This window comes from Agelaius phoeniceus, chromosome 6 (assembly GCF_051311805.1).
Source record: "Agelaius phoeniceus isolate bAgePho1 chromosome 6, bAgePho1.hap1, whole genome shotgun sequence".
Lineage (NCBI taxonomy): Eukaryota > Metazoa > Chordata > Aves > Passeriformes > Icteridae > Agelaius > Agelaius phoeniceus.
Genome location: NC_135270.1, coordinates 16,020,052 through 16,044,542, shown reverse-complemented (window position 1 = coordinate 16,044,542; position 24,491 = coordinate 16,020,052). Strand labels below are relative to the sequence as shown.

The window sequence follows — 24,491 nt, the reverse complement described above, 5'->3', positions numbered from 1 at the left end:
AACATGTATTTTGATTTCCTGAAATTGCTAACTGAGGAGCTGTTCACACTTGAACAGCTGGATCGTCCCTGTAAGAGCAGTAAGGATGAAGGTGGAAAATTATATTAAAATAACTTACTATTAGTGACAGTGATGTTATCTTTGCTTGAGGGCAGGTTTTAGATTCATCTGTGGTGGGACTCCAGGGCACAACTCTTGTATTTCACTCTGGCAGCACTATAAAGGGCTGGACTGCAATTCCCACTCCCATGCAACCCCAGTCATAAAGGACAGGGGCACACATGGAGGTTCCTTCAGCTGCAGAGGAAAAGTCGCCTTTTTATCCACTCTCAGGGGAACATGCTGGGAAGACAAGTAGGCTTTGCTAGGTGGGGTATTATGAGTAAACTGAAGCTTAGCTGAGAAAATGAGCACATTTATGAGCACATTTACAAACAAGTCCAATTTTGAGCACTCACACACATAGAACCCCAGAATTCAGTGTTTCTGTACAAATTTACTGCCACTCAGACAAGTAGAAACATCTTATTTTCCTCTGTGCATAGTCTATTGCAAATAAGTGTACCTTTGATCACACTGTGCTCCACTGATGATCCATCTGCTACTTTTTGGTACCTGTCTGCTCCAGCCTATTTATTTATCTTTAGCTTTTTACTATCCAATCAGACATCTTGGACAACAGTTGTTAATGTGTTTTACAGCTACTGTTTCACAAAGAGAACGCACAGTGAGTGAAAAAAATTACTTAAAATCTGAGATAGTCTTCAAGTTCAACACAAAACATCCTTTTGTCTGACCTGAACTAAATGGAAGCCAGAAGGGCATCCTCTCCACCCAGGGCAGTACTGCAGGGGTGGCATGGATGCTGTGCTCTGTGCCCAAAGGCAGAGGGTCAGCAATTACATTAGTGTGACCTGCTGCAGTGTGTAAGTTAAGCTGCTCTGTGTAACTCTTCCTGGGCACTGACTGCTTTCATCAGTGCACATTTTCCTGAAGTGGTAGGGTTTCTTCCTACAGAGGTGGTTTCCTTGTACAGGAGGTGCATCTAACATGACACGTTGGAGCACAGAGAATTTACTTGTAAATGGGGGGTGCTGAGAGCCACAGGTAAAGTTGGCTGTGTGCAAGGTAGACAATGTGATTTGTAACAAAACCAGAAAGAAGTCACATATCCTATGGACTTGTGCATTAATGATCCATGGCCTCTTGCTGGAGGGATTCTAGTGTAACCCATGAATCATGCATAGCTTAAAAAGAAAAGAGGACTAAAGAATTGCTGTGCTATTGGATCCCTTCATTTCTTCTCTGCAGGAGTCAAAGGCTGACCTCTTTGCCTCAGGGTTAAGTGCTCCTATGAACACTGCCAGAAAGCTGAAAATAAAGGAGAGAGTTCTCTCCATTTCTGTGCTTGCCCTGTGGCTCAGGAGGAGTCCACATCTCCGTGTGCTTCTTTCCTGGCCTGGAGATCCAAGCATCTAATTCCAAAGGGTAAGGTTGTGTATCTGTTTTCACCAGTGGAAAAGTAAATTGCTACAATCAACATCAATTAATGCTTGCTCCTAAGCAGATGAGGTCTTGCTAAATTGATGGGACTGGTTCTGGGAATTGTCCTCTTGCTCTGGCTCTTGGTTTGGACAGTGGAGAAAACATTCCCTTCAAAACTCCCCCACTTCCCGTTCAAATTAGAGTATTATCCCCCTCTTATAAATTCCCAAATACATATTATGGCATAAGTCTGGATTTTTTTCTTAGGCAAATCTATATACTGGAGCCCACAGAGAGCTTTTTCTGACTATTGACTTCTTTCCATATATTAGAGCTTATCTGAACATCTGAACACAATTTGCTGTCACCCCTTTTTTCAGGGTTAAAAGACAAATACCACATAAATTGTAAACCTCTGTGATAGCAAGAAGGCTCAGCAAGATGATTTTCTGGCTTTTCTAATTTAAAGAGACAGGATCTTATGATTACTGTTCACTCATGATATTGAGGCACCCTGACCCAAACTGAGGCCTCAACACGCTGCGTTGTTTCTCTAAATACGCAAATGAAAGCAACTTGTGAGACTACAATGTTTCCAAGGCTAAACATTATGATCTACATTTGACCTCTTTTAAATACTCTTGGTTGGCCTCAAGAACTCTGCACATTTTCTTTTTACAACTCTTTTACTTGCAATCTTTGCCATAAGCTGCATCCTGCTTCATACTCCTGGAAGCACTGATTCACTGGGAGCTGTGGGTCAGTGCTCCAGAGAGAGGTCTGAGGAGCACCTCCCCAACCCACCACATTCCAGCTTCAGAGCTTCATGTCCTGCACTTTGGTATCTCCACCCTCAAAACCAGGGTATGCCTTCTTTTTGCATATGGCTCAGAAGGGATTCCCTGTTTGCTGCCTGGCCAGACATGCAGGAAGGAAACACTTCAGTCCCCAGGTGTGACTGTACTCAAGGGGAGCATCCTCTCTCCTGTGTACCTGGAACCTTGGCTGCCCAGGATGCCATGTGCCTCTCTGACTCACTTGCAGGGGTGCATCAGCCCTGGGAAGGCAAAATGCTGGTCCAGGCAAAACCAAACTGAGCTACCTGCACTCACTCAGGCCTCAGTGAAGTGTGTGCCACCGGTGCCCATAATTTGGCTATCAACACACGTTCTGGTGTGCTCACATTTTAGGCATGCCCATGTTTTAGGGACTCTTTGGACAAATATTAATGAGTAGCTCAAGGCCATGGCAGCAAAGCACCTGGGTAGAATTATAACCACACTTGGCACAATGTATAGAGCAGTGTGCCAGAGGGCGTATTATGGATTTTGGGTTAATATTTGTCATTGACTATGACCACTTATCAGGAAAAGCAGTGTGTTTTAATAAACTTCGAAATACAGAATAGATTAATTGTCCTGACTGCAGCAATCCAGTCACTAAACTTCTTGGACACAGATTATCTTTTTTTTCTCCATAGCTGCAGATTGTGAGGGACTGTAAGTTAACCTGCCACATGGAAAGACTTCCCACCTTATACATCAACACCAAGGTGTTATTTCCTAGCTTGGAGTAACCACAAAGTCAGAAAAACCCTCATCAAAGCACCCTGCCTGGAAATGAAGAGAAAAATTGTTCCCTGGGCTTTCTTTTGCTTCCTAGGCTTAGTTCAAAAAATTGCTCCCTGGGCTTAGTTCAGGTGCTCTACTGCAAGTGCCAGCAAGAGGGCCTCTTCCCTCCAACAGCAACTGTGGCTGCAGGGCTGGGATCCCAGGAACAAGAGTGTTAGGCAGGAACAGGCTGGAAGCACCATCTAATGGTAAATGGTGCCATTTAGCCACGCCTAAACAGATTCCCCCTGCGGGACTAACAGTCTGCCCACACTGGGCTTTGGAAAACGCTGGACCAGTAGGAAACAGGTAAAGTGCTCCAGTATCAGAGTGTGCTGTGAAAGCCCAGAAGGTTTGGCCTTCCCTTGTTAGTCCACAGCTTTGAAAGAGAGAATGAGGCTGCACTCCTAAAGGGGTGAGCAGAGTTCCCTGGTTCTGGCAGGGAGATCTGGTATATCCTGCACAGGCTCTGCGACTGCAGAGAGTGTCCCATCATCACTAAGTTGAAGGAAAACAAAGATTTAGAACTTAATAGTCTCTGTCAACATCAATCTTTTCAGAAGATAGAAGAAGAACAACAAAAAGCTAAGTAGAAGTTCTAAAACTTCTAGAACTTCTGTTCTTTAACAGTATCTGTTAAACCAGCAAAACAGCTTTAACAGATACTGTAGGCTTAGCGAGACTGCTCAGGAATGAAAGAAAGCATATGGAGATTCAACTTAATGGCATAAATTTAGGGACATCAGCATAGCTGCAGAAAACACCCTTATTGAGTCTTTAAAATCAAAAAAGATAGTTTTTTAATATGATATATGGAAAAAAAGAGGAGGAGAGAGGATATGGTATCTCAAAAGAAATAGATACCTGCCTTATTTCCTAGGTATTTTTGGACTCAATTTTCCCCTTGCATAAATCAGCAGGAAAGTCATCTTCAGCAGCATATATAAGTACATAATTATCTTTAAGTAGATGCTTCATCCTGCTTTAATCACATTGCTGCATTTGTGCCGAAATCAAAATGCTTTTAAGAATCTTAAAATTACAGTGGTATAAAAGACATGTAAGAGGTCAAAATCAGATACTCTAAGGTGGAAGGTAAATTGCTACTGCCAATGAGCTGTTAGAACAAATGGTGTTATCTTTTACCAACATTACACTGTGCTATAGGAGGACAAAGAGAATTTGTCTTTTCACCCATTTCCTACTCTGTTTCCCATCAGCTAAAAATGACTCTGCAAGAGTCAGAGCAGTAAAATACAGTAAAAATTCTTAGGAAAAAAGCTAAAATGCAGCAAACTTCTTGTGTTACATTTAAAGATAATGAATTGCACAAATTGCTTCCACAAATAAATGAAGCAGCTAGTAATTGCCAGGCTGACCTGATATTCTTAGACTGTTACTACTATAACAGAGTGGATGTTGCATGCCTAAATAATAAATACTGCAATTCAGCAAAGTAGTTGCTTCACTCTCATTTGAATGAAGCTGAGATAAGACAACAACCCATTATGGGGTGGGTTATGCCTTAACATTGCTCATTTCAGTAACACACCAAATTCTTTTACATTCTTTTTCAAGTTACAAGAACTGGAGTGACATCTAAGAAATCCCCATTAAAAAATAAAAGAGGAATATGATCTCACTAGTTTTATCTACTGCACAAAATAGCACACTTATTCATTCCAACATAATGGATATCAGAATTGATAATCAAGCAGTGTTTAAATTGCCCTATAAGACAAGATTATAAAAAGATGCACAGCTTGTTTAGAGCTAGTGTCTAATGGGATGCTTACAGAATCAGCAAGCCAGAAAGTTTCTTGGCAGCCCAGTGTTACATATCTTCACCTTGTTTTCCCAGTGCCATTCTTCAGTCAACTTGTGATTTTCCAACACAGAAAATCCTCTTGGAATTTTCTGCAGGGGAAAAAAAACCCCTCAAACCCCAAAACTTTGCCCGTATTCAGGATCTACCTCATTTTAAAAAGCTAAATAAAAGTCTCCTTATGCTTGACATCATTCAGGGAAGAAGGAAGGTAGGCTAATGTGAGCACCTCAGGCCTATATTATATTACAAGCAATGCCAGCTTCCCACATCTGGCTGATGCCACACTGGCTGACGACTCACATTGGCCACAGTCTCTTCAAATTCCCTTGCATTCCCTTGCACTTTCTCTACTCCTGGGTCAAACTGGGCTCTGGGGACCACCTTCTTTTTATTCTCTCTCTGTGCCACTGAACACCATGGAGCGGCTTGGTGTTAATCAGCCCAGCACAAACACACCTCCCAGAGCAGCAAGCAACTCTTCCCAGAGCAGCAGGCCCCCATTTCCCACTGCTGCCTGCACCCTCCACAGGCACCCATAGCAGGGCCTAGGACCGAGGTGCAGGATCAGGGAGGTGGAAGAAAAACAGCCTTGGGAGATAAAAAGAAGTGAGGAGATGCTGTGGGTGGGGGGAGACACCTTGTGTGGGCAAGGAGGATGCACCCACCTTTGTGAGTTTGGGTGATGTGCATGAGTGGGTAGTACTGGAAACATAATTGTTAACAATTTACAGAAAGAAGATGGTGCTTAGTCCATGGCATTTGTCATTACACCTTGATGAAACTCAGTGTGTGCAACCATTTGGTTAATTGGCTACCATTAATAATTCCTCACTAAACCACTCCAAAACACCACTGAAATGGGAAAATTTCCCTTAGTTTTGTCCCACCCCTCATTTTAGGGAAGAAAAATTATGATAGGTATGGCATTGCACTGGGACTTTAAAAGTACAGATGGAAAGCCTGCCTCTTCCCAGGAGCTGTAATCCTTCACATTGTAAAGTCTTCAAAATAATCTCTGAGTGCTTAGATATTCAGGGCCTTGGACAGGCTTGTTCTGCCCTGCTACATGAAGTCTGCTTTAGCAGTACTTGAACTCCAGCTAGCTGGAAAAAAATCTACCTCAGGAGCATCTGTGCTTTGCACTGATTTATTCCACCTCACTTTCTTTCATAGGGCACAGGCCTATAGCCTGAGCTAATATGTTACAGTGCCAGTTGAAATAAATGGGGCACATGTGCAAACACTCAGGCACCTCATTTATCCACCTGTAAAAAATTAGTTTGGCACTTATTGTTCAGTACTGGCACACGTGGAGCTGTTGAAGCTGAAAGGTTTCAATAAATGTTAGGGAAAACTGCCTGCTGCTAGCCTGTTTTCTCATCCCAAAAGGGGGGTAAAAAGAAGCAAAACCTTTTCTGGATCCTGTCTAGTCCAGTACAATGAAAAATAAAATAAAAAACAGCAGACAAGCCATCAGAGACACTCCAGAAATGCCTAGCACAAAGCCTGGCAAAGCTTTGCTCTCTGAAGCCTGCTGTGCACCAGAGGATGCGCTAGGAAGCCACTCTGGGGCCTAATGCTCACTGCTGAGCTCAGTGCTCACTTAGCAAAGAGAGTCCATCCCCCTTGGGTACCAGCTGAGGGCTGGGCCCAATATCCAGCAGGCAAGTGCTGGATATAAAAGAGAACAATGCTTTGTGTTTAAGATGCTGCCTTCTACCTGCAAATTGTGTGCCTTTCTCATCTTTGCTACACATTTCTCTTGGGCATCAGCTCAGCATGGTCACCATGCTGGCTTATGTTAAGCCAGCTTCTTTACAGAGATTTTGGCTGCCTCCTGTTTGGGGATTCTTCTCCTGACTTCCAGAAGATTTTGGGGGTGAGATTAAAAACCACAAGCAAACAAACAGGGAAGGTGCTAGTTTTGTACATTAATTCTTCTGATTTTTCTTCCAGGCACATCTTCTAGAGATGCCTTGTGCAGTGAAACCCAGCCCTGCATAAAGAACCCCACACCTGAAAGCATTCAGAGCCAGGACCCTTCTGGGAAGGCTTAAAGGGAGGATTTAGGGGATTTGTAAGATTTGTGCCAGCCTTAGAACTGAGATAAATGTCTCTCCAGAACACAGAGCTCTCTCATTTTTCCTATAGCCCTTTTCAACCTGAAAGAGCCTTTTAGAGAAGGAACATTTCTCCAGCCTGAATGAGGTTGGCTGGTACAAATAGAAACAAATGCAACTAAACCTTGGAATTGCAAAAAGAGAAGATAAATGAGACCCCAGTGCTACCAATGATACAATTAGATGGTTTTCACGTGGGACTGTTAACAATGGATGCTTTTCCAGAATAAATCCTTATGCTTTCAAGACATATGTCTTTTCAATCACCAGCTCTTTTAAGAGGTTCACAATAAATGAGTGCAAAACAAATTAATGGAGAACATAACATCATCACTTAACATGCCTGATATTGATTCCATTTCATTTATACTCTCACAGAGAGATTTTTGTTCCTCCTCAGGCATCTAATTACAAGAATAAAAATAAATTTAAAGATTCTTCCCCTTGGAGCCTACCTCTAGATATATTTCCAGAACTATACCTTTTTTTTTCAGTCAGGACGATGTGGAAATTATAGTAGTGAGAAGGGGATGTGACTTTTCCTGCAGGCTTGAAGGATTTGATTTGCTTGTTAGAAACACCATCCATAAAACCTGTAGTCCTTATCCTCCAGAAAGAGTGGCAGAGAAAGCCAACAGATGAGTCAGGATGATATTTACTGTGCCCAAATTAGCATTGGGTGTGTGCACATCAGTGTGGTTCTTTGAGGGTTGGCTTCCTGTTTGTGGAAGCCATTCCAGGACAAAGCTTGAGCCTTTCTGAGTCATTTCAGCAGGGTTACACCAGTACTGAGCTGTGTTTTAGCCAGAAAATGGTTGTTTTGCAGTGCAACATATACCATCAAGACAGTATTTTTGCCAGCCCAGCTGGAAAGCAGGACACACTGGAATCATTCTCCATGGCTCTATGACTTCTCTGGCACTCAGGGTACCCTCTGCAGAACAATCTTGCTAACTCTACATAGCCTTAGATTTCAGCAAAGCATAAGGGGTTGCCCATGCAGAGCAGATGAATAAAAAAGAAAGACTAAAAAATGTGTCCCTGGCTAGATAAAATTACTCAGGTCTACAGGCAACTTAATAATGCCTGATAACAAAGGATATACTGGTCAAGAGGATTTGAGGTATATTGTGAGGACACTTTTTTCCCCTCTTCCCTGAATTATTTGCAAAAGCAAAACAAATTTTCAAAGTGTTTGCTGATTTTCAATTGGGTTTTTTTGCTGAACTAGATTCATTCACTTATAGTCCTGACAAAATAACTACAGGAAATTGCTTCTTTCTGCTGCTCTCCTCAGCAAATGTTTATATGCACAGAAATTAGCACATTTTTCAGAAAGGGAAATCATCCAAGAAATTAAGGAAGTACAATATGTCTTAAAAGACTAAATCTGTTCCAGTATTTTCAAAACAATGTGCAAGACCTGAGGTGTGTGACTCCTCCTGGCACTAGGGAGAGTCACAACATGGCAGTAGAGGTGAACATGTCTGAGACCTGATTTCACTAAGCTTTAAACCAGCACTGCCCTGCAAGAGCTTACAGCTTCTTGGGAGTACAGAGGAGAAAGCAAACAAACAGAATCAGTGAAGAGAAAAACCTCTGAATGTGTAGAGGGAAAGTTAAGCAGAAAGGCAATGTGTAAGGGAAAGTTAAGCAGAAATGAAAGTATTATTTGATTCATTGCCTAGAAAATCAGCAGTGATCAAGATGAGGCTTTTAAAGAATGGCTAATCTGAGTTGTTTTAAATTAAATTCACCTCTGGTATGAGCTGCAACTATATCTACACACATTTTGACAGACAGACAGACAAAGTTGAACCCTTTTTATAAGCACCTAAGCATATATGGTAAAGAATAAACACCTGGAGTGAACCACAAGTATCTATAGTTGTATAGTCAGTAGAGTAAAAACCCAATTAATGCACTGCAACCCAAACCTTCACAGAGTAGTTAATCCTGTTTTAAAAAAGGCATCACTGGTGGCTACAATGATTTACCCTCTGGAAATGCTCATTCTCACTGACTATTGGAAGATTCCTACCAACCAGAATTCAAAGTAAAGTTAAATAAAACAGTGTCTCAGATAGTCTGGCAAAGTAAAATAACTTCTGTAAAGTTAAAAATTTGCCTGGAAGGCTTTTCTCAGATGGCATTTTAGAATTATTTTCATTAAAATGAAGATTATTTCATGATTGACTTCAATGGGAGTACATTCCCATTAATGCCAAACATTTTGAGAATGTTGTGGTTTTTATATTCAAGTGTAAAATCACTGATCCTTAAGGGAGTGCTATCAGAAAGAGAGCTGAACTTCCTCCAGTGATTTAATTTGGTCTGCAACAAATCTCACTAAAAGAGACAGTTATATCCTGGACATTAAGGCTTTCATGCAGAGATTCACCAGATTTCACATCCCTACAAGAAGATCTTGTTTAACTGAAGGGATTTAAAGCAACTCCTCAAAAAGGGAGCATGCAGAAACTGGTTTGAGTGCCTTTTTTTACCAGCAAGGCGCTAGACAACACTGCCTGGCATGTTGCTGTACAGACTGACAGCCAGCTGAGAAGGAGCTGGGTGTATGACCTGACTTTGTATTTCATTGGAAAATCATCCTTCTTATGCCAAATGCTTCTTCAACATCCTAAAAACAATCACATAAGGGAGGTAAAATTGGCTTTTCCTGTAACACACTGAAAAAAAAAAAAAGATAAATAAATTCTTGCCCCACTGTTGACTTACAAATGCAGCAAAATTCAGTCTCTAAACAGTAATCTCAGAAGACAGGAGGACTTCCCATGATAGAGTTTTTCCCTCTTCCCCATCCTACCTGCTCCAGAGCCAGCCCTTCAATCCTGAGCAAGTACTGAGAGCAAACAGTGATAAAACCTCCTTGGCAGCATCCTCTCTTCTGTGAGTGGCCAATATCTCAGCTGCAATCTCAGAATTGCTGTGAATTGGGGCCAGCTATCCTTGCTTCCCACCACTGACCCTGCACGGGACCATGGAGCACACACTGTCAGACCAGGGTTGAGATTATATTCTACCACAATGAGTTTTTACTTTGTCAAGTAAACTATGACATTGACAAATATTATCTAATAGAAACATTTCTAGTGTGAGGCCAGAGAAAAGGGTTGCATGTTTAAGTATCATGGCTAGGGGTATACATTGTTCTTCAAGGCAGAGGGAATATGAGGTGAAAAGAAACTAAAAATCAAGCTGCAAAAATATTAGTGCTTCTAGGCATGTCCAGAAACAACTAAAGAAAGGATTTTGTTTTGTTTGATAGAAGAGAAGGGCTCAGCTGCCCAAATTAAAAATAACTGAACTCCATTTCCCTGAATTTACTTCACTATATTGCTGGCTTTATCTATGCCTGGCTTAAATCCTGAAGTAATTGGAAATCATTTAAGTAGAATAATTCATGTTTCTAGAACTTGAGAATTCAGTTTGGTGAATTTATAAGAGTTTTTGCAAAAAGCTTACAGTAGGCCTAAATTTGCATATTTGGACCTTTACTGGGACCACTGTCTGAGCACAGAGTGGTGTGTTCCCTCTGTGGACACCCCAGGAAACCACAAGGCATAAAATGAGTGTGTGAGAACTGATGTTTGACATTCCTAGGCCAGGGGCCAACCTGGCAAGCACAGCACTTGCAAGGCCCAAGCAGAAAAGGTTTAAACTCTACCTTAGCAGCTACAAGGGCTTTTGAAATCCTATCCTCCAGAAATCATAACCTATTTCTTCTCAGCTTCTGGCAGAGCACACACTCCTCTTGTTAATAAAGCAAAGCACCTCTAAGGAATTCACAGCCACTGGAAAAAAAGTCTAATGTAAAGTAGCAATTTAATTTGCAGAGATCTTGATATGGGATATGACTTTGGGATATGACATAAGACTGTCACTAACAAGACAACACACTTAACCATGAACAAGGTGTTTATAAAATTCCTTGACTACAAATACAGCAGAGGCAAGGCCATGAATAATTGTGCTCCTGACTGGGCATCTTGCCCAGTCCCAAAATTTGATGCCTTTGGCCCTCCTGCTCCTTTTGCAGGGTGTACTGGCACTGCAGGCAGCCTTCCTTCCTGTGTCAGTCCCCTCCAAAGTGGAGCCTGGTTCCAATCCCACATTTGCTGAGGCATGTGGAAAACAGCAGCTGCACACACCAAAAAGCCAAAAAACCCAGATCCAGCTACTCCAGGCAGTCCTGGTGAGCTGCCTCCTGGAAATCACTAGTAACCTACACAAAGATACATCCTAGCAAAATACAGCCTATCATGCTTAAAAACAGCTCTGGCCACTGACTGCCACACCTGGGAGCAATGAGCAGGTGTATGGAAAAGAAGCAGGACACCCAAACGGGCCTGAAACATGGTGAAATGCTTCCTCAGGAAGATAGTCCAGATTGTTCAGTGGATTTGGGATTCATATTCAAAATCTGCTAATTTACATAATTCCTGATCTTTCTGCAGTTCATGCTCAACTCTGTTAATATTAGGATACTATTTTTTTCACATAGAGTCCTCAATTCTTTAGCAGTTCTGGACTCCAAAACTTCCCTTCAGCTTTCCATTCTTAATTTTGTAAGATTGTGGAAGACTTGGAAAAATACTAGTTGTTTTATGCCAAAATAAATGAAAGTCACTAGCTATGAGGAATTAACTTGTTATCAAATCTATTTGTGTATCAAAAGAAGGATCCAGACATAAGAGTACACATATTTCAAGAGAAAATTAATAGTATACTTCAAATATTTATTAGAACTCTATAAATTATGTATAGAGTTGTTTGTGTGAGGCCACAGAACATCATTGGTCATAGTCTGGCTTTTTGTTTGGAACAAGGCAGAAAATGTCACTGAAATCATGTATATGTATTTCATATTTTAAAAAAACCCATACATCATCTTTATTTAGCTGTTGTAAGAGGTGAAGGGTCCCCCACAAGCACTGGTAAGTTGTTTCAGTGATTGATTAGCCTCTTTCATGTAAAGATTATTTTGTCTGCTTACCCTCCACCCCCAGTGCTGACTCTCAGACAGCAGAGCCTCTGATGTGGTGTTGTCTCTGATAAGAGAACCCTCAGCAGGATGCACAGCTGGGCAGGGAAGGGTGAGGTAAACCAAGCACTACCAGCAGCACAGCCTCCAGATACTGCTCCCCTCCTGACCATGTTGTTCTTGTAAGGCAAGTTAACTGGCCCACATTTGGGGATGATCTAAGGCAGTTATACTGCTCCTGGCACCCAGAAACAGCCAAGGGAAGCAATTTGAGTGCTCCTACACAGCATCCTCTCACAGCAACATACACTGCCAATATCCACAGGCTGCAGTCAGGTGGCATGGGAAAGAAAGTCCTCCCAGTACATTGGCAGGAGGCAAGACAGACAGCTCCCAGACTGCAGTCTTTGGTAAGAATAATCCAGAAACCAGGTGCACCTGACTTCTTTCTCCAGGTACAGCTCAGCTGGTTCAAATGCCCGAGGAGAACTCCCCCCTCTCCTTAGACCATAGCACAGAGAAGTGGCCATGTAGAAACACCTCATTTTCTTCCTGCACCCACCTCCCACTGAGCCAGGCAGCCCTGGCTCAGCAAGAACCTTCTGCTCCGTGCTGCCTCTGACCCACATCTCATCTGCTGCCAGTGCTTTGGCTGCTTCCTTCCAGGTCACTGCCCTGCCTCTAAAAGCACATTCCCTCCACCTTCAGAACCTTGACAGAGTCTGAGTTAAAACAGCCACTGTCAGCATTGACTGCTGGCAGCCTGACCCTCAACTGACAACAAAGCAGGCAGTGCTAAAGCTTTCCTTTCTACTCCCAGCTCCTGCTCTATGTATGTATTTGCAGTAATCAGAAAAGCTCAGGCACCTTCCCCATCACCATTCAAGAAATTACAGCAGCCACAGGAAAAAGCCTTTTCCTCTCTGAGGAAACTGCTCCCTGAACATCTGCTCCCTGCTCGTCCTCACTGCTGCCCAAATAGATTTCTGTAACAAAAGCCAATCAACCTCAGGTAGCTCCTAGAGGAGTCAAAGAAGACATGATTTGGTTAGGTCACAGTCTGATTGCAGCTCTGAATCTGCCTAGATCCATCAGAACTCCTGATGAAATCTTGTTTGCATCTATTTAGTAGATTATAAAAGCAAATGTGTTTCTAGCCAAGCATTTTTAGAGCACTATTTCTCTGCAGACCCTTTCAAGGGAAGAGCCCTCTGACAGACATTTCTTTGCTCAGGAGGGTGTGGACACACACTGAATCCTTTTGTGTTGCACCTGACTGATCCTTGGGCATGCAAAACCAGACATCCTCTCTTCAGAGGGGTGCCATTTTCTTCTCTTTCCCAGAGATTCTGGGGATGTGGTCCAGCTGATACACACAGTCAGTATATGTGACTTTCCCTGGAAACACAATAACATATCTCCAGACATTTCAGCTCTGGCAGCTCAGATAAATCTTACTCTGCATCCAGCCGTGGCCAGGACAGAAATGCCTTTTTCAGAGGAAGCTGATGAGCTTGGCAAAACACATCCTCCTGCATCATGAGGGACAGGGGATGAACAAATCTCACACTGGCAGAACAAGGAGCATCAAAGTAGAAAGCTGCACATAATCCTGCCAGTAATTTTTTGATGGGTGAACTTGGGGCCAAGCTGGACAGGTTTACCTCTGCCTTGCACTGCAGTCTGGGCAGCTTGTCACACATCCAGACTTGTGATATATTCTCAGCACTGACCCTTGATCAAACTTTTCTGTCATTTCCCTGGGCCAGTACTCTTAACATCTGACCAGAAATTCCGCCTTTACCACATGGAAATGACTAACATACATAGAGTTAGCCTTGCATATTTGTTAGTTATGGTTAAGGAAATGAGGCAAAAAATTAGGGTTTTTATGTCTACTGTCAAATCAAAAATGTCTTTGGTTTCTTTTGGGGAGGTAAGGGACAATATGTATTTAATGCTGCATTTTTTCCTTTATTAAACCCTATTTTATTCTTATGTAATTTGGTGAAAGAAAAGGGGTTCCAACCGGCCCAATTCTCTGCTGCAGAAAAATGGTAACTAACTTCTCTGTGAGCACCATGTATTTACTTACAGTTGAATGAAGCTGAAATGGCATTTGTCCTTGCCAGTGACCAAGAGATGTCACTGATACTTTGACAGGGCTGGGTGCCCACCAGATGGCGAATTCAACTGGCTTTGGCAGCACCCACCAAATGTGAGTGCAAATGATGCCATGTCAAAGTCCTGCACTTATGTCTGAGGTACTTTTTTTTTCAAAGCTTTAGATACTTCTCTTATTTTGAGGACACAGACAGCTTGCCTCAGCAGAGCTAACAGGTCAGGATGACCTAAAGGATGCCCTTAAAGGTTTATTTTCTTTTAAGTGAAGTGGCCCTGCAAATGGCTTATTAAAGTGACATCAATTTAGCAGTGGTTTTTTGCAGTAGAATTTTGTATTTCAGTTTCCCATGTGGGGTTATGCATTTCTGGTTTGTGCTCAAGGAGGAGGAGGCAGTTAACAAAAAAAAGAGTGAACTGAATATTCATGAGCAGGATAAAGTAATATACTTCTCTTGAAGCAACAAAACAAAAAAATTTAATGGGATTTGACTTAATCTCAGATAGTCTCAATAATCTACTATAGAATGATATTTTCTTTAAAAAATGCAAGATATTTCATTTTTTAAAACCCCTCTTCTTAGTTTTTCCTGAATTTGTTTTACTCTTTCTGGTAGCCAAATAAATTAATTTCAATAAAGCAGTAATATATTAAGTCTCAGAAATAAAGATATTGGTGGAAAATAATTTTTTTAGGTTTGAGTTTTTTAAAAAGGCTTTTCTTCCCTGAGAAATTTGGCAACCTAACTTTGAGCAGAGGGACTACAATATTACAAACAGATTATGTTTGTTTTGCTGGCCCCACTGATGATGTCTCCACAAATTTGCATCTTTGAAAGCAAATGTAACATCCACAAAAGGCACCACACTCCTTTCCTTGTTAACTAGCACAGCCACATCTGCATCCCCTTCTCTCTAAGCACTGCAGACAAGGTGTCTTGCCAGGAGAGGTGATAAGTCTAGAAAGACCCTGTGCATTGATGCAGCACCTCCTTATCTCCCCACAGACCACCTAATAGATCTTGTGTTTCCACACATCCCTCTTCCAGTGTATCCTCTACTCCTTTCTATATTCACCAGCCACCAGAGGCTCTGGAGGATCATGAACTTGGTGATTCCAAGCACAGTCATGCCAACAACCTCATGCATGCCACGTGCCACAGCCTTCCTCTCAAACTTGTCATAACCTGTTTGCCTTTGAGAGCTGTCCCCCTCTGCTGAATTTTCCTGAAATGTTAGTGCTTCCTGGACAACAGAATCACAGAATGGCTGGGGACAAAGGGACCCCTGGAGGTCATCCAAGCCCCAGTCATACATACAACTTAACATAAGTTTTCTGATTCATGAACCCATTGGCTGGTTTGTGCTGTCTTTTTGGGAAACCTTTCAGGGCTATTCCTTTTGCATAAGGATTGCATAAGCTTCAACTTCCTAGGGAACTGAGCTAAAAAAAAATTAAAGCATAATGAGTGTCACAGCCAAGATTAGAGCCTGCAGGCAGGAATGTGTAAACCACATGTGTGCTGTGAAGGAAGCAACAGTGCAACTGAACTAAACTGGCTCCTTGTGAGCTCCTGAGACTCTTTCCCAGATTTTAGACTTCTGATGGACTCTCTAGGATTCAGGAAGGAGCAAATCTTAGGTTTAGTATCAGAATAAACAAAGCCTGGGCACAGAAGAACCGAAGGACTTGCTTTGATTTACAGACACTGTCACATCCTATGATAATTAATTTCATTAACAGGCCTGATATCAATCTCTCATTACTAAAACAAAGTGTCAGAAACAGCAGAAATTGCTCCCATTGCATATCTGCTCCACCTAGACCAATACATACTCTGCTCTCATGCTGGCAGGACTGCCAGTGTCAGGAGAGCAGCTGCACCTCTTGCCATGCTGGCAAAAGGAGCTTCCTTACAGACCAGCAAAGGCAATGTACTGTGAAGCTGTGTGTGAGGAGCTGTGCTTTTAAGGAGCACTCTGCCCAGCAGCCAGCTGACCTACATTTACAGCTGAAGATGTAAAGCTGACCCACAGGGACTTCTGTCTGACCTACAAACACAGAAGGAGGGCTACTCAAGCAGACCGTGCTTTTTAAAACTATAAACTGAGCAGGAGCAGCAGCCTGGGGACAGGATTTTCCTGCTCCCACGTGTAAGAAGCAGCCCAGTTCAATATACCATGGTAAGGCACTGCCAGCAGGGGAGCACATCCCAGCATAACTCCTACCACCTCAATATGCCTTGCTGCAGGCAGAAAAGCACAGTTTTGCTATGTGGAGGTAAACAGAGTGAGCAGGGAGATGGCAGCCTGGGCTAAGCTGGGCAAACCAGGCCCTGGAGCCTCAGTGTAGGCAGTAAAGCTGCAGCAAAGCCAGTGCTGCTGTGCTGTCCCTGCTGCCAAGCTCATGGCATCAAAGGAGCAACTCTGAGCCACAGCTCGCCACGTGAGCAAGGGCAACCTTCAAAATACAAAGGGGACAAACAGTGCATTGTAAGGTTGCTAGGCCATAAAGAGAGAAGAGGAAGAGAGAGAGGCACCTTCCCCAGGCACAGTGGTGATAGTTGCATTAGCAGAAGAGCATCACACACACTTGGGATTTTTAACCCCCATCAAACAAAGTAGCTCTGTTGAGATCAGCACAGTGCTGCTCCACAGTGTATGAGGATCTTCACATTGGTATGAATAAGCCTTTAGAAAAAACAGGCTCCCACTTAATTTGCTGAATCCTTTCCCCAAAACACTGATTTTTCTCGAACAGAGCATTCCCTGTCCCACTGTGGAGCTGCAAGGTTACATGACAAGTAAAGAGTATATCAGCTCTTTTTCCACTGCTATAGTGGTAAAGAAAAGACATAAATGAAAAACTGACTGTTATCACAAGGCAAAATTGCATATCCCAAGCTCACCTTAAGACAGGCTGTAAGTGTTAATTAAGCTACCTTACCTATAGTTAAATTACATCACATTGTGTCATCCCTGAATCACAGTTCTCTACATTGGAATTTTATGAGATAAAACCAGAGGATGGAATAGCTCTGCTGAGCTCTGTAAATGTAAGTAAATAACCACAGAAGGAAACTATTAATAAAGCCTGGGTAGAAAGACATCTCCCAGATTATTTAGCATTAATTTCCTTTCAGTTTCATTTTGCAGAAATCTAACCATCTTTTATCAAAACTTCACACAGACAAGACCTTTTCTGGGACCATGCAAATGCCTGGTGCAGATGCAATAACCTGGGAGCCAGTGCAGCTGAACTGCAGCCTGGAGCAGGGACTGACTGCTGAGACACAGCCACGTGTCTTGCTTGCGACTCAGAGCTTGTGTTGGTGCAAGTTGCTGCAGTGGGTGTCTATATTTATCACACACTTGACTGGGTCATGTTTGTTACCTTGGTTCTCAGGTAGAAGTCACCTGCATATAGGAGATTCATGGCATTTCTTTGACACCCTGATAGAAAATGTGATGCCCATATGTTGGAGCCAACATGAGACATCAGCTTGAACACAAACCATTCATGTTTTCATGCATCATACCTTTGTCCTTCCACCCAGCCACAGCCTTGTAATATAAAAGAGGGTTAAGAAGTTAAATAAATAATACTTCTCTTTTTTTTATATTAAACTTTGGTGTCCACCATATTAAATAAGGTCAAGAGGAATGAGGTTCAGTTTGCAGACCAAACAGGAACATTTAATATAAAAATCTAATCTGCTGTGATAAAACTCCCATTTCCTGTAACATGGATTCTGGAAAATAATTCAAGTCACAGAATCATGGTATCATAGAATATCCTGAGTAGGAAGATATCCACAAAGACTACTGAGTCCAACTTCTGGCCCTGCACAGGGCAAGTGTTCACTATTCCTTTGCTGAGACAGGTGCATTTTTCTACCATGCTTTTTTCCAAGCACAATCTTTTCTATTAAAAAGGTTGAGGCAATTACCCATGACTATCCCTGACAAATCTTATCTGTTCAGCAAGTCAATTCCATATTTTCTCCTCACAGATTTCAGCAAGTTCATGATCAGCAATGCTTTTTGGCCAAAGTTAGGCCCTTTTTACTTGTAGGGAATAGACATTTCTATTCATTCAAGGAAGATGGACTAGAAAAACATTTCAAAAGTGATTACAGGATTCAACATCATAAGCCCCTAAACTACTTCTAAAAGCTAGAAGGTCGGAGGCTTTTAAGCTGCTTTTGACAACTTTTAAAAATTTTACCCTAATCTTGAGCCACAGCAATTTACAAGAACCTGAGGAGATGACAGATAGATCATTCCACAGTAAGGAACAGCCTGTCAGACATCATTTTTGTTAGTGACCATCTCCTCTAAGAACAGAGGCATTGACCGGCATATATCCCATATGGCAAATTGCATATTCACTAAGACCTATACAGTCATCTGGATTTATGAAACATTGTAGAACTCTCTCAAGGGAAACCAAATTAACAAGTATATAATCCTTCTGTAGTCTAGCCTGAAAATTACATGCCTGTAACACCACACAGAGTGTTTTCCTCAAAAAATTCTTCCTAAGAAGCCAGCTGAAAAGAGAAGCCAAGTATGCTGTGGGAACGTTTTCTATATTAGCACTAAAGCAGCAAATTAAATTATCATATAACCTTTAAAGTCATCCCATCCTCCCCCCACCCCCTTCCGTTACCTATGTGGGAACCAATTTGTTCAACTTTGTGCCTTGTACTAGCTCTCCATTGTGAGAAACTATTTTAGCCTAGATTCCCACAAATTGCCACATTTTAATGGTTTCTTGACCAAAGGAGCAATGCCCATCTGGACACACTCAGCCAGCCACATTTCATCAAACACATGACGTGATGGTACCGAAATGCACCATCTACTTTAGGGTTTAAGCTTTCATACTGTGCCCATCTTTTGCAGAAGATTAAGGGGACACAAATCTTTGTGTCCCCTTATACTCTTATATGGGGTCATGGGTGAGTGAGTCTGTGCAGTTTTGCCATTTTCTGCTGCCAAAGCAGAAGCTGAAACTACTCTGGGGGTGCTGACAGTGTTGCAGTTACAAGTGGCCACACGTTGCCGTCTTACTGATGAAACTTTTCCAAGGAGAGTCCAGCAAGCTTCCCCTTCCCCTGCTTCCATCCTGCATCTCCTTATCCCTGGGAGGTTCACATGAACACTGTGAGGGAGGAAACCTCTTGTGTTTGGGGAAGTAGAAGTGTACATCCACACATTCTTTGTAAACACTTCAGTTTACATTAAAGGCATGAGCTGTATATAATCATTATCATTTCATGGTAGGAACACCCAGAAAGGTCCCAGCCACTGTCTGCCCACTAAGATCCAAGTGGCTGCAAGAGCTACACCATGAAGGGAGGACATGAGGTGCTCTGGAGAGGTCCTGTCACCCATCTATCTGTTGCAGCTGTGGGTGTAGAAAACAGGGTGTTGCCTAGCTCCCATTTTCTCCCAGACTGCAGTGCTCTGCAGAAAATAATGAGCAAACTTCAGCAAGCTTTGCTTTCCAAGATGGTATTTCCATGGAGATATTCCTGAATGTCTCCAGCTGGTGTCCTGGCTATGGATTTAGAAGTTTTGCTTCTAAAAAGTATGATAAATAATGTGATTAAAAGCAAATAGGTTGTCTTTATTCCAAGGGATGTGTGTATCAGGCTGGTGGGTTTGTTGGTGATACATATTTCTCACACACAAAGAAATTCTAATTTTGCTTTGCGTTGCTTTCTAAATTTCTTCTCTGGTTAGTTTTTCTCTATCCCTGCATGCCAGGCATCCTGGAATCTGGATTGTGCATCATGGAAAAGCCATCCTCACATAGTAATGGAATTTGTGAGTGGAGAAAGAGCTTTCCTGGTTATATCCGGTGTGGTTTGGAACATGAGGAGGTTGCTGGCTCTGCTGCTGGGTGCAGCATGCTCCAAGCCTTCAGACTGGAAAACTCTGAGCTACCTAGGGTACCTTCTCCTGGTAGGGTCCATTCCCTTACTGAAGACAATATTTTGCTCAGATAGCTGAGATCAATTGTTAGGTTCTGAACTCCTTGAAAATAAATGCCTTACTGTTGCAGAAGCTGCAGAACATGTGATCAAAGGATGCCATATGGGCCATTTATTAACAATGAAAAATGAATGCACCGTTTGTCAGGCTGTAATTGAAACGGAAGAACAATTCCAGTTTTCACTCCCACTGTTGATCTGGCTATCTGTATCACAGAGCATAAAGCTTCTTGCCTTGTTACTTCTAGCATGAATCCACAGCACATTAACTTTACACATGGATACTGAGAGTAAATATTTCATGTTATGACTCAATAACATGCTGGTATATATGTAAGCATATTGCCTACCAGCTTCCTACTTACATACATGTTAATGGGATTATGTTTATATACATATACAGAAATACAAATTCACATCCAAGCTAACCAACCAACCCAACAAAGATAAAAATAAAATCACTGCAGACAGTTAACATGTCATTCTGAATTTCAAGTGTTTTAAAATACTATTGCAATTTGCAAGTCCACATTCTAAATTAACATGCTGTAAGAGCATTGCATAGAAGCCATTTTAAACTGTCAAAATACAAATCAATGTATTTCCACTGCCTTAACTCGGGTCTTAAGCTAAAACCAAAACATTTCCAGATAAATGCTTTCTTAAGTCAAAGAATCATAGTTTTCTCTTGGTTTCCTTTCTGCAGAATTGCCAAGTACAATCATTAACATAGATCACAAGCTTTATATTTTTAGTCACCTCCTCTTTCTACTTTTCTCCATTTTCTCCCCTCAAAATAGAATGTCTAGAACTGCCCTTTTATCTACTCCAACAAAACTGAGAAACTTGCAACATTTACAAGGCTGAGGGAGGCAATTGGGGTGCAAAGCACCACACTAGACTGAGAGCAGAACAGGAAAAAAATCTGTTTTTTTTTTTTTTGAGGGTGGCTGCAGTCATGGCCTTCCCACTGCTACAAGCTGAGGGCCAGGCCAGGAAAGGGCAATTCCTCCCATGTGACTGATCCTCATCCCCTACCCTGCCACAGGGCCCTGGGCCACCCTTGCTTCCCTGGGACTGCTCAGAGACCACCAACACAGCTCAGGCACAAGGCGCATTCCTTGGGCATCCATTCCATGGTGCCCAAAGTGAGGCCACCTCTACTTTTGGCTTGACAGTGACAGAAATCACCAACATTTTGCCTGTTGTGGCATGTAGAGTGATAGCAAAGGCTCAAAAATAACTAAGCAGCCTGTATTCAGCTCTTTCAGGATTACTATTATGCTGGAACATACCAGCAGCACATCTGTAGCAGGGTTTCAAAAAGTCCTTTGAATAATCAAGAGAATCACTCATTCCCCTCCAAATAAATGGTATCATACTTCGTGGCAAAGCTCCATTTCTACCAAGAGTTACCTTCAATGTGTCTCAATTAAATCTTAAACCATCAAAATTCACATCTTCACTCACTTTTTCTCCCCCGTTTTTTCCCTTTTCAGTATTACAGCTATAACAGCCACAGATTGCAACTTCACAGATGCATGTTTGACATTAATACAAAAAACTTCTCCAGGAGGATAAACAGGTACTGAGCTGGTATGCCAATACTATGCTTTTCACATTTGTTAAACTTAAATCTTAACCTCAGATAAGCTCTAATTCAGATTCCACAAGAAAATCCCAGGAAATCACAAACACATCTATAAAACTAGGTGTAAAACAGCCTCATCTTCCGTATAATGACAGAGCCTGTGATATCTGGAAGGGATGTTTGGAATCCAATGAGTATGAATGTCAGCTTCCCATGGCTGCCTTGGAAGTCTCAGCCAGCAAGAACAGGAACAGGAATGGTGCAGACACAGAGGAACAAGCAAAAACATAGTTTAGACTATTTGCAGGGCCAAATAGTTGTTTACAAGACATTTAGAACCAAAGTTTGTCAATGTTACCTGGCACAATTGCACAAAAGTCATACTAAACCATATTTGCTGCATCATTTCTCATTAATACAAGGTCCTAATTCACTCATAACCACAGGTGGTAACAGGGCCTCATGACTTCATGGACTGCCATCCCACTTGTCATGGGAGCCAGTTCAGAAGTTATTTACTTCTGAGCTGAAACAGATGGAATTCCACCAAATGAGGCCTCCCCTCTATCCCACTTGGACATAATGGGGAGATGACTCCCTACAACTACAGCTGCAAATCAATGTTCATGTCTTTCCTGCACATACAAATTTGGCCTTCCCACTCTGTCCTCTTCCCAGAGTACTCAAAACATAACTTCAACACAATTTGGAAAGGCAGCTGTGGTGCAGGTGATTCCAAGAGGCTACAGCCCCATGCCATCCATTTCTGATTCCCTAAGGAATCCATTGCATCCCAGTATGGTACTGCAAAGCTATTCCAGCTGAGGCAAATCATGAAGCTGCTCAGGTTCCTCCTTGGCCCTCAGGAAGGAGAATGAAGAAAAGCATCATTGCCATCAACAGTTGTGCTACTCACAGCCCATGAGTATGGGAAGTTCTATCTTGGGAAGTCTTTGGGGACTTTAGCTTTACTCATCTTTAATTTAATACTTTGACTTAGCTCTAAGGAAGCTACATTGTTCCTGCACTATGTTCAGCAGGGATCTGTTTGCAGGAAACACTGACACCCCACTTCCTGCACTACGTCTCCTAAAACCCCTACGAATTATTAGGGAGAGGTATTTTGAACAAGTACAGTGATAAAATGTTGTTTCCCAAAGCTATCAAAAATACACATTTTCAAACTCCGCTCCAAGTATCAGGGGCACTGCAGGCTGCTAGAGTGAAACAGGTTATTTAGTATCATTTTTGAAGCAGCAGGTATGATACACTCTCAGGATTAACTGCATCTTTGTATATATTAGGACTGCTGCAGTCTAAAAAGCTGCATTCCTTCATTCTGTTCCAGTGCTGCTGGTCAACCATCAGTTCCTTAGGTAGCAATATTTTTGGGGGCTCTTCAGAAATATTTATCTGTAAAGCTATTTGCAACTGATGTAGGTGCAATGCAGTATCCTGCCACTTTGAGCACCAAACACTTTGGGGGCTACATTAAAAACATTCCCTTCCTTTGCTCTGCCCTATTTTTGTTCTGTGGCAGAGCACAACTTGCAAAACGATCCATAGCATCAAACTTAACAGAAGTTACCCTTAAAAAAGAAAGGGCAAGATTAATCAGCAATTTTTAGAAGACTTGAGCAAATATTAGCAAACGGCTCTGGTATTTTGAGTTTCCACTAGCAAAATTACAAAACCAAAGAAAACATTTTAATATCAACATCTTGCAGCTGCGTTTTGCTCTCTCATGGCTAAAAGCTTAAATCAATGTGTTGCAGCACAGGAAATAACCAGAGTAGGACACAAACACAGTATTTTAACTCAGATCATTGCAACAGTTAATCGAGCATTTTGTGACAGCAAGCCATTTACCAAGTACATTTCCACATAATTAAGCAGCAAACGAGACACAGTCCACAGCAGCCTCACATTTAATTATGTCAGCAATCAGATCATGAAGCACCCTACGCATATAGACGTGGCTATACGGACCTGTCTTTCTATACTCACCGTGCAGCAAGGCATGGGTGTTACGTTGGTCTCCAAACAATTGCTTCAGAGCCCCAGGCAGAGCAACCTTCCTCTCACTCTCATCTCGGGCAAGTCAGTGTTTCTGGAAGGTGGCCAGGCAAGATCAGATTCATCAGCCAATAAAATTGTCTAAAGCTGCCGTTCCACAGGAGACCGTTCCTCCGGCTGCAGCCTCAGGAGCAGCCAATAAAGGAGAAAATCAGCATCAGAGTGCAGGCGAGCATTTTGCCCCACACTAAGGATCTGCTTGCCAAAACTCCAGCTTTCCCCTGCCTGTGCTGCTGCACACAGTCATCCTGCATGAAAAACAACTTGCACTTGGCTTGCCTGGGTAAAATAGGTGCACAGCTATTCTGAACACGGACAAGGGTAAAGGAATCAGTCAGGCAGGTGCCTCATGAGCTGGGAAGCAATACAGTGACATTTGGAGCCATAGATTTGTGCTGCTAGAGGGGTACCACAGCAGACCCAGCTTTTGTGGGCACTGGGAATTACTGTTCACACAATGTTGCTTCCCTTGAAAGCAGACAGTTCATGGGGGGCAATGTGGAGACTGTGAACACCTTACCCCTATTTCATCTTCCAGAGCTGGACCTGCTGCAGTGGCTGCGGGAAGCCATCCTGTCCTCAGCCCCACGTGTTTGTCCTGGACTTCATTGCCATTCAGAGGAGCCCTTGATTTCACCCTGCCAGTCCTACAG

General features: G+C 42.3%; 1 protein-coding gene across 1 annotated transcript in view; it reads right to left on the bottom strand.

The window, feature by feature from the left end:
• The window catches only part of OSBPL5 (oxysterol binding protein like 5), a 174,126-nt gene extending 150,162 nt beyond the window's left edge, over positions 1 to 23,964 (bottom strand). Inside the window, exon 1 of the mRNA XM_054635593.2 lies at positions 23,770 to 23,964. Coding sequence (XP_054491568.1) covers positions 23,770 to 23,784 — 15 coding nt within the window. The 5' untranslated portion in view covers positions 23,785 to 23,964. The remainder of the gene's footprint in view (positions 1 to 23,769) is intronic.
• Between the last annotated feature and the right edge of the window lie 527 nt (positions 23,965 to 24,491).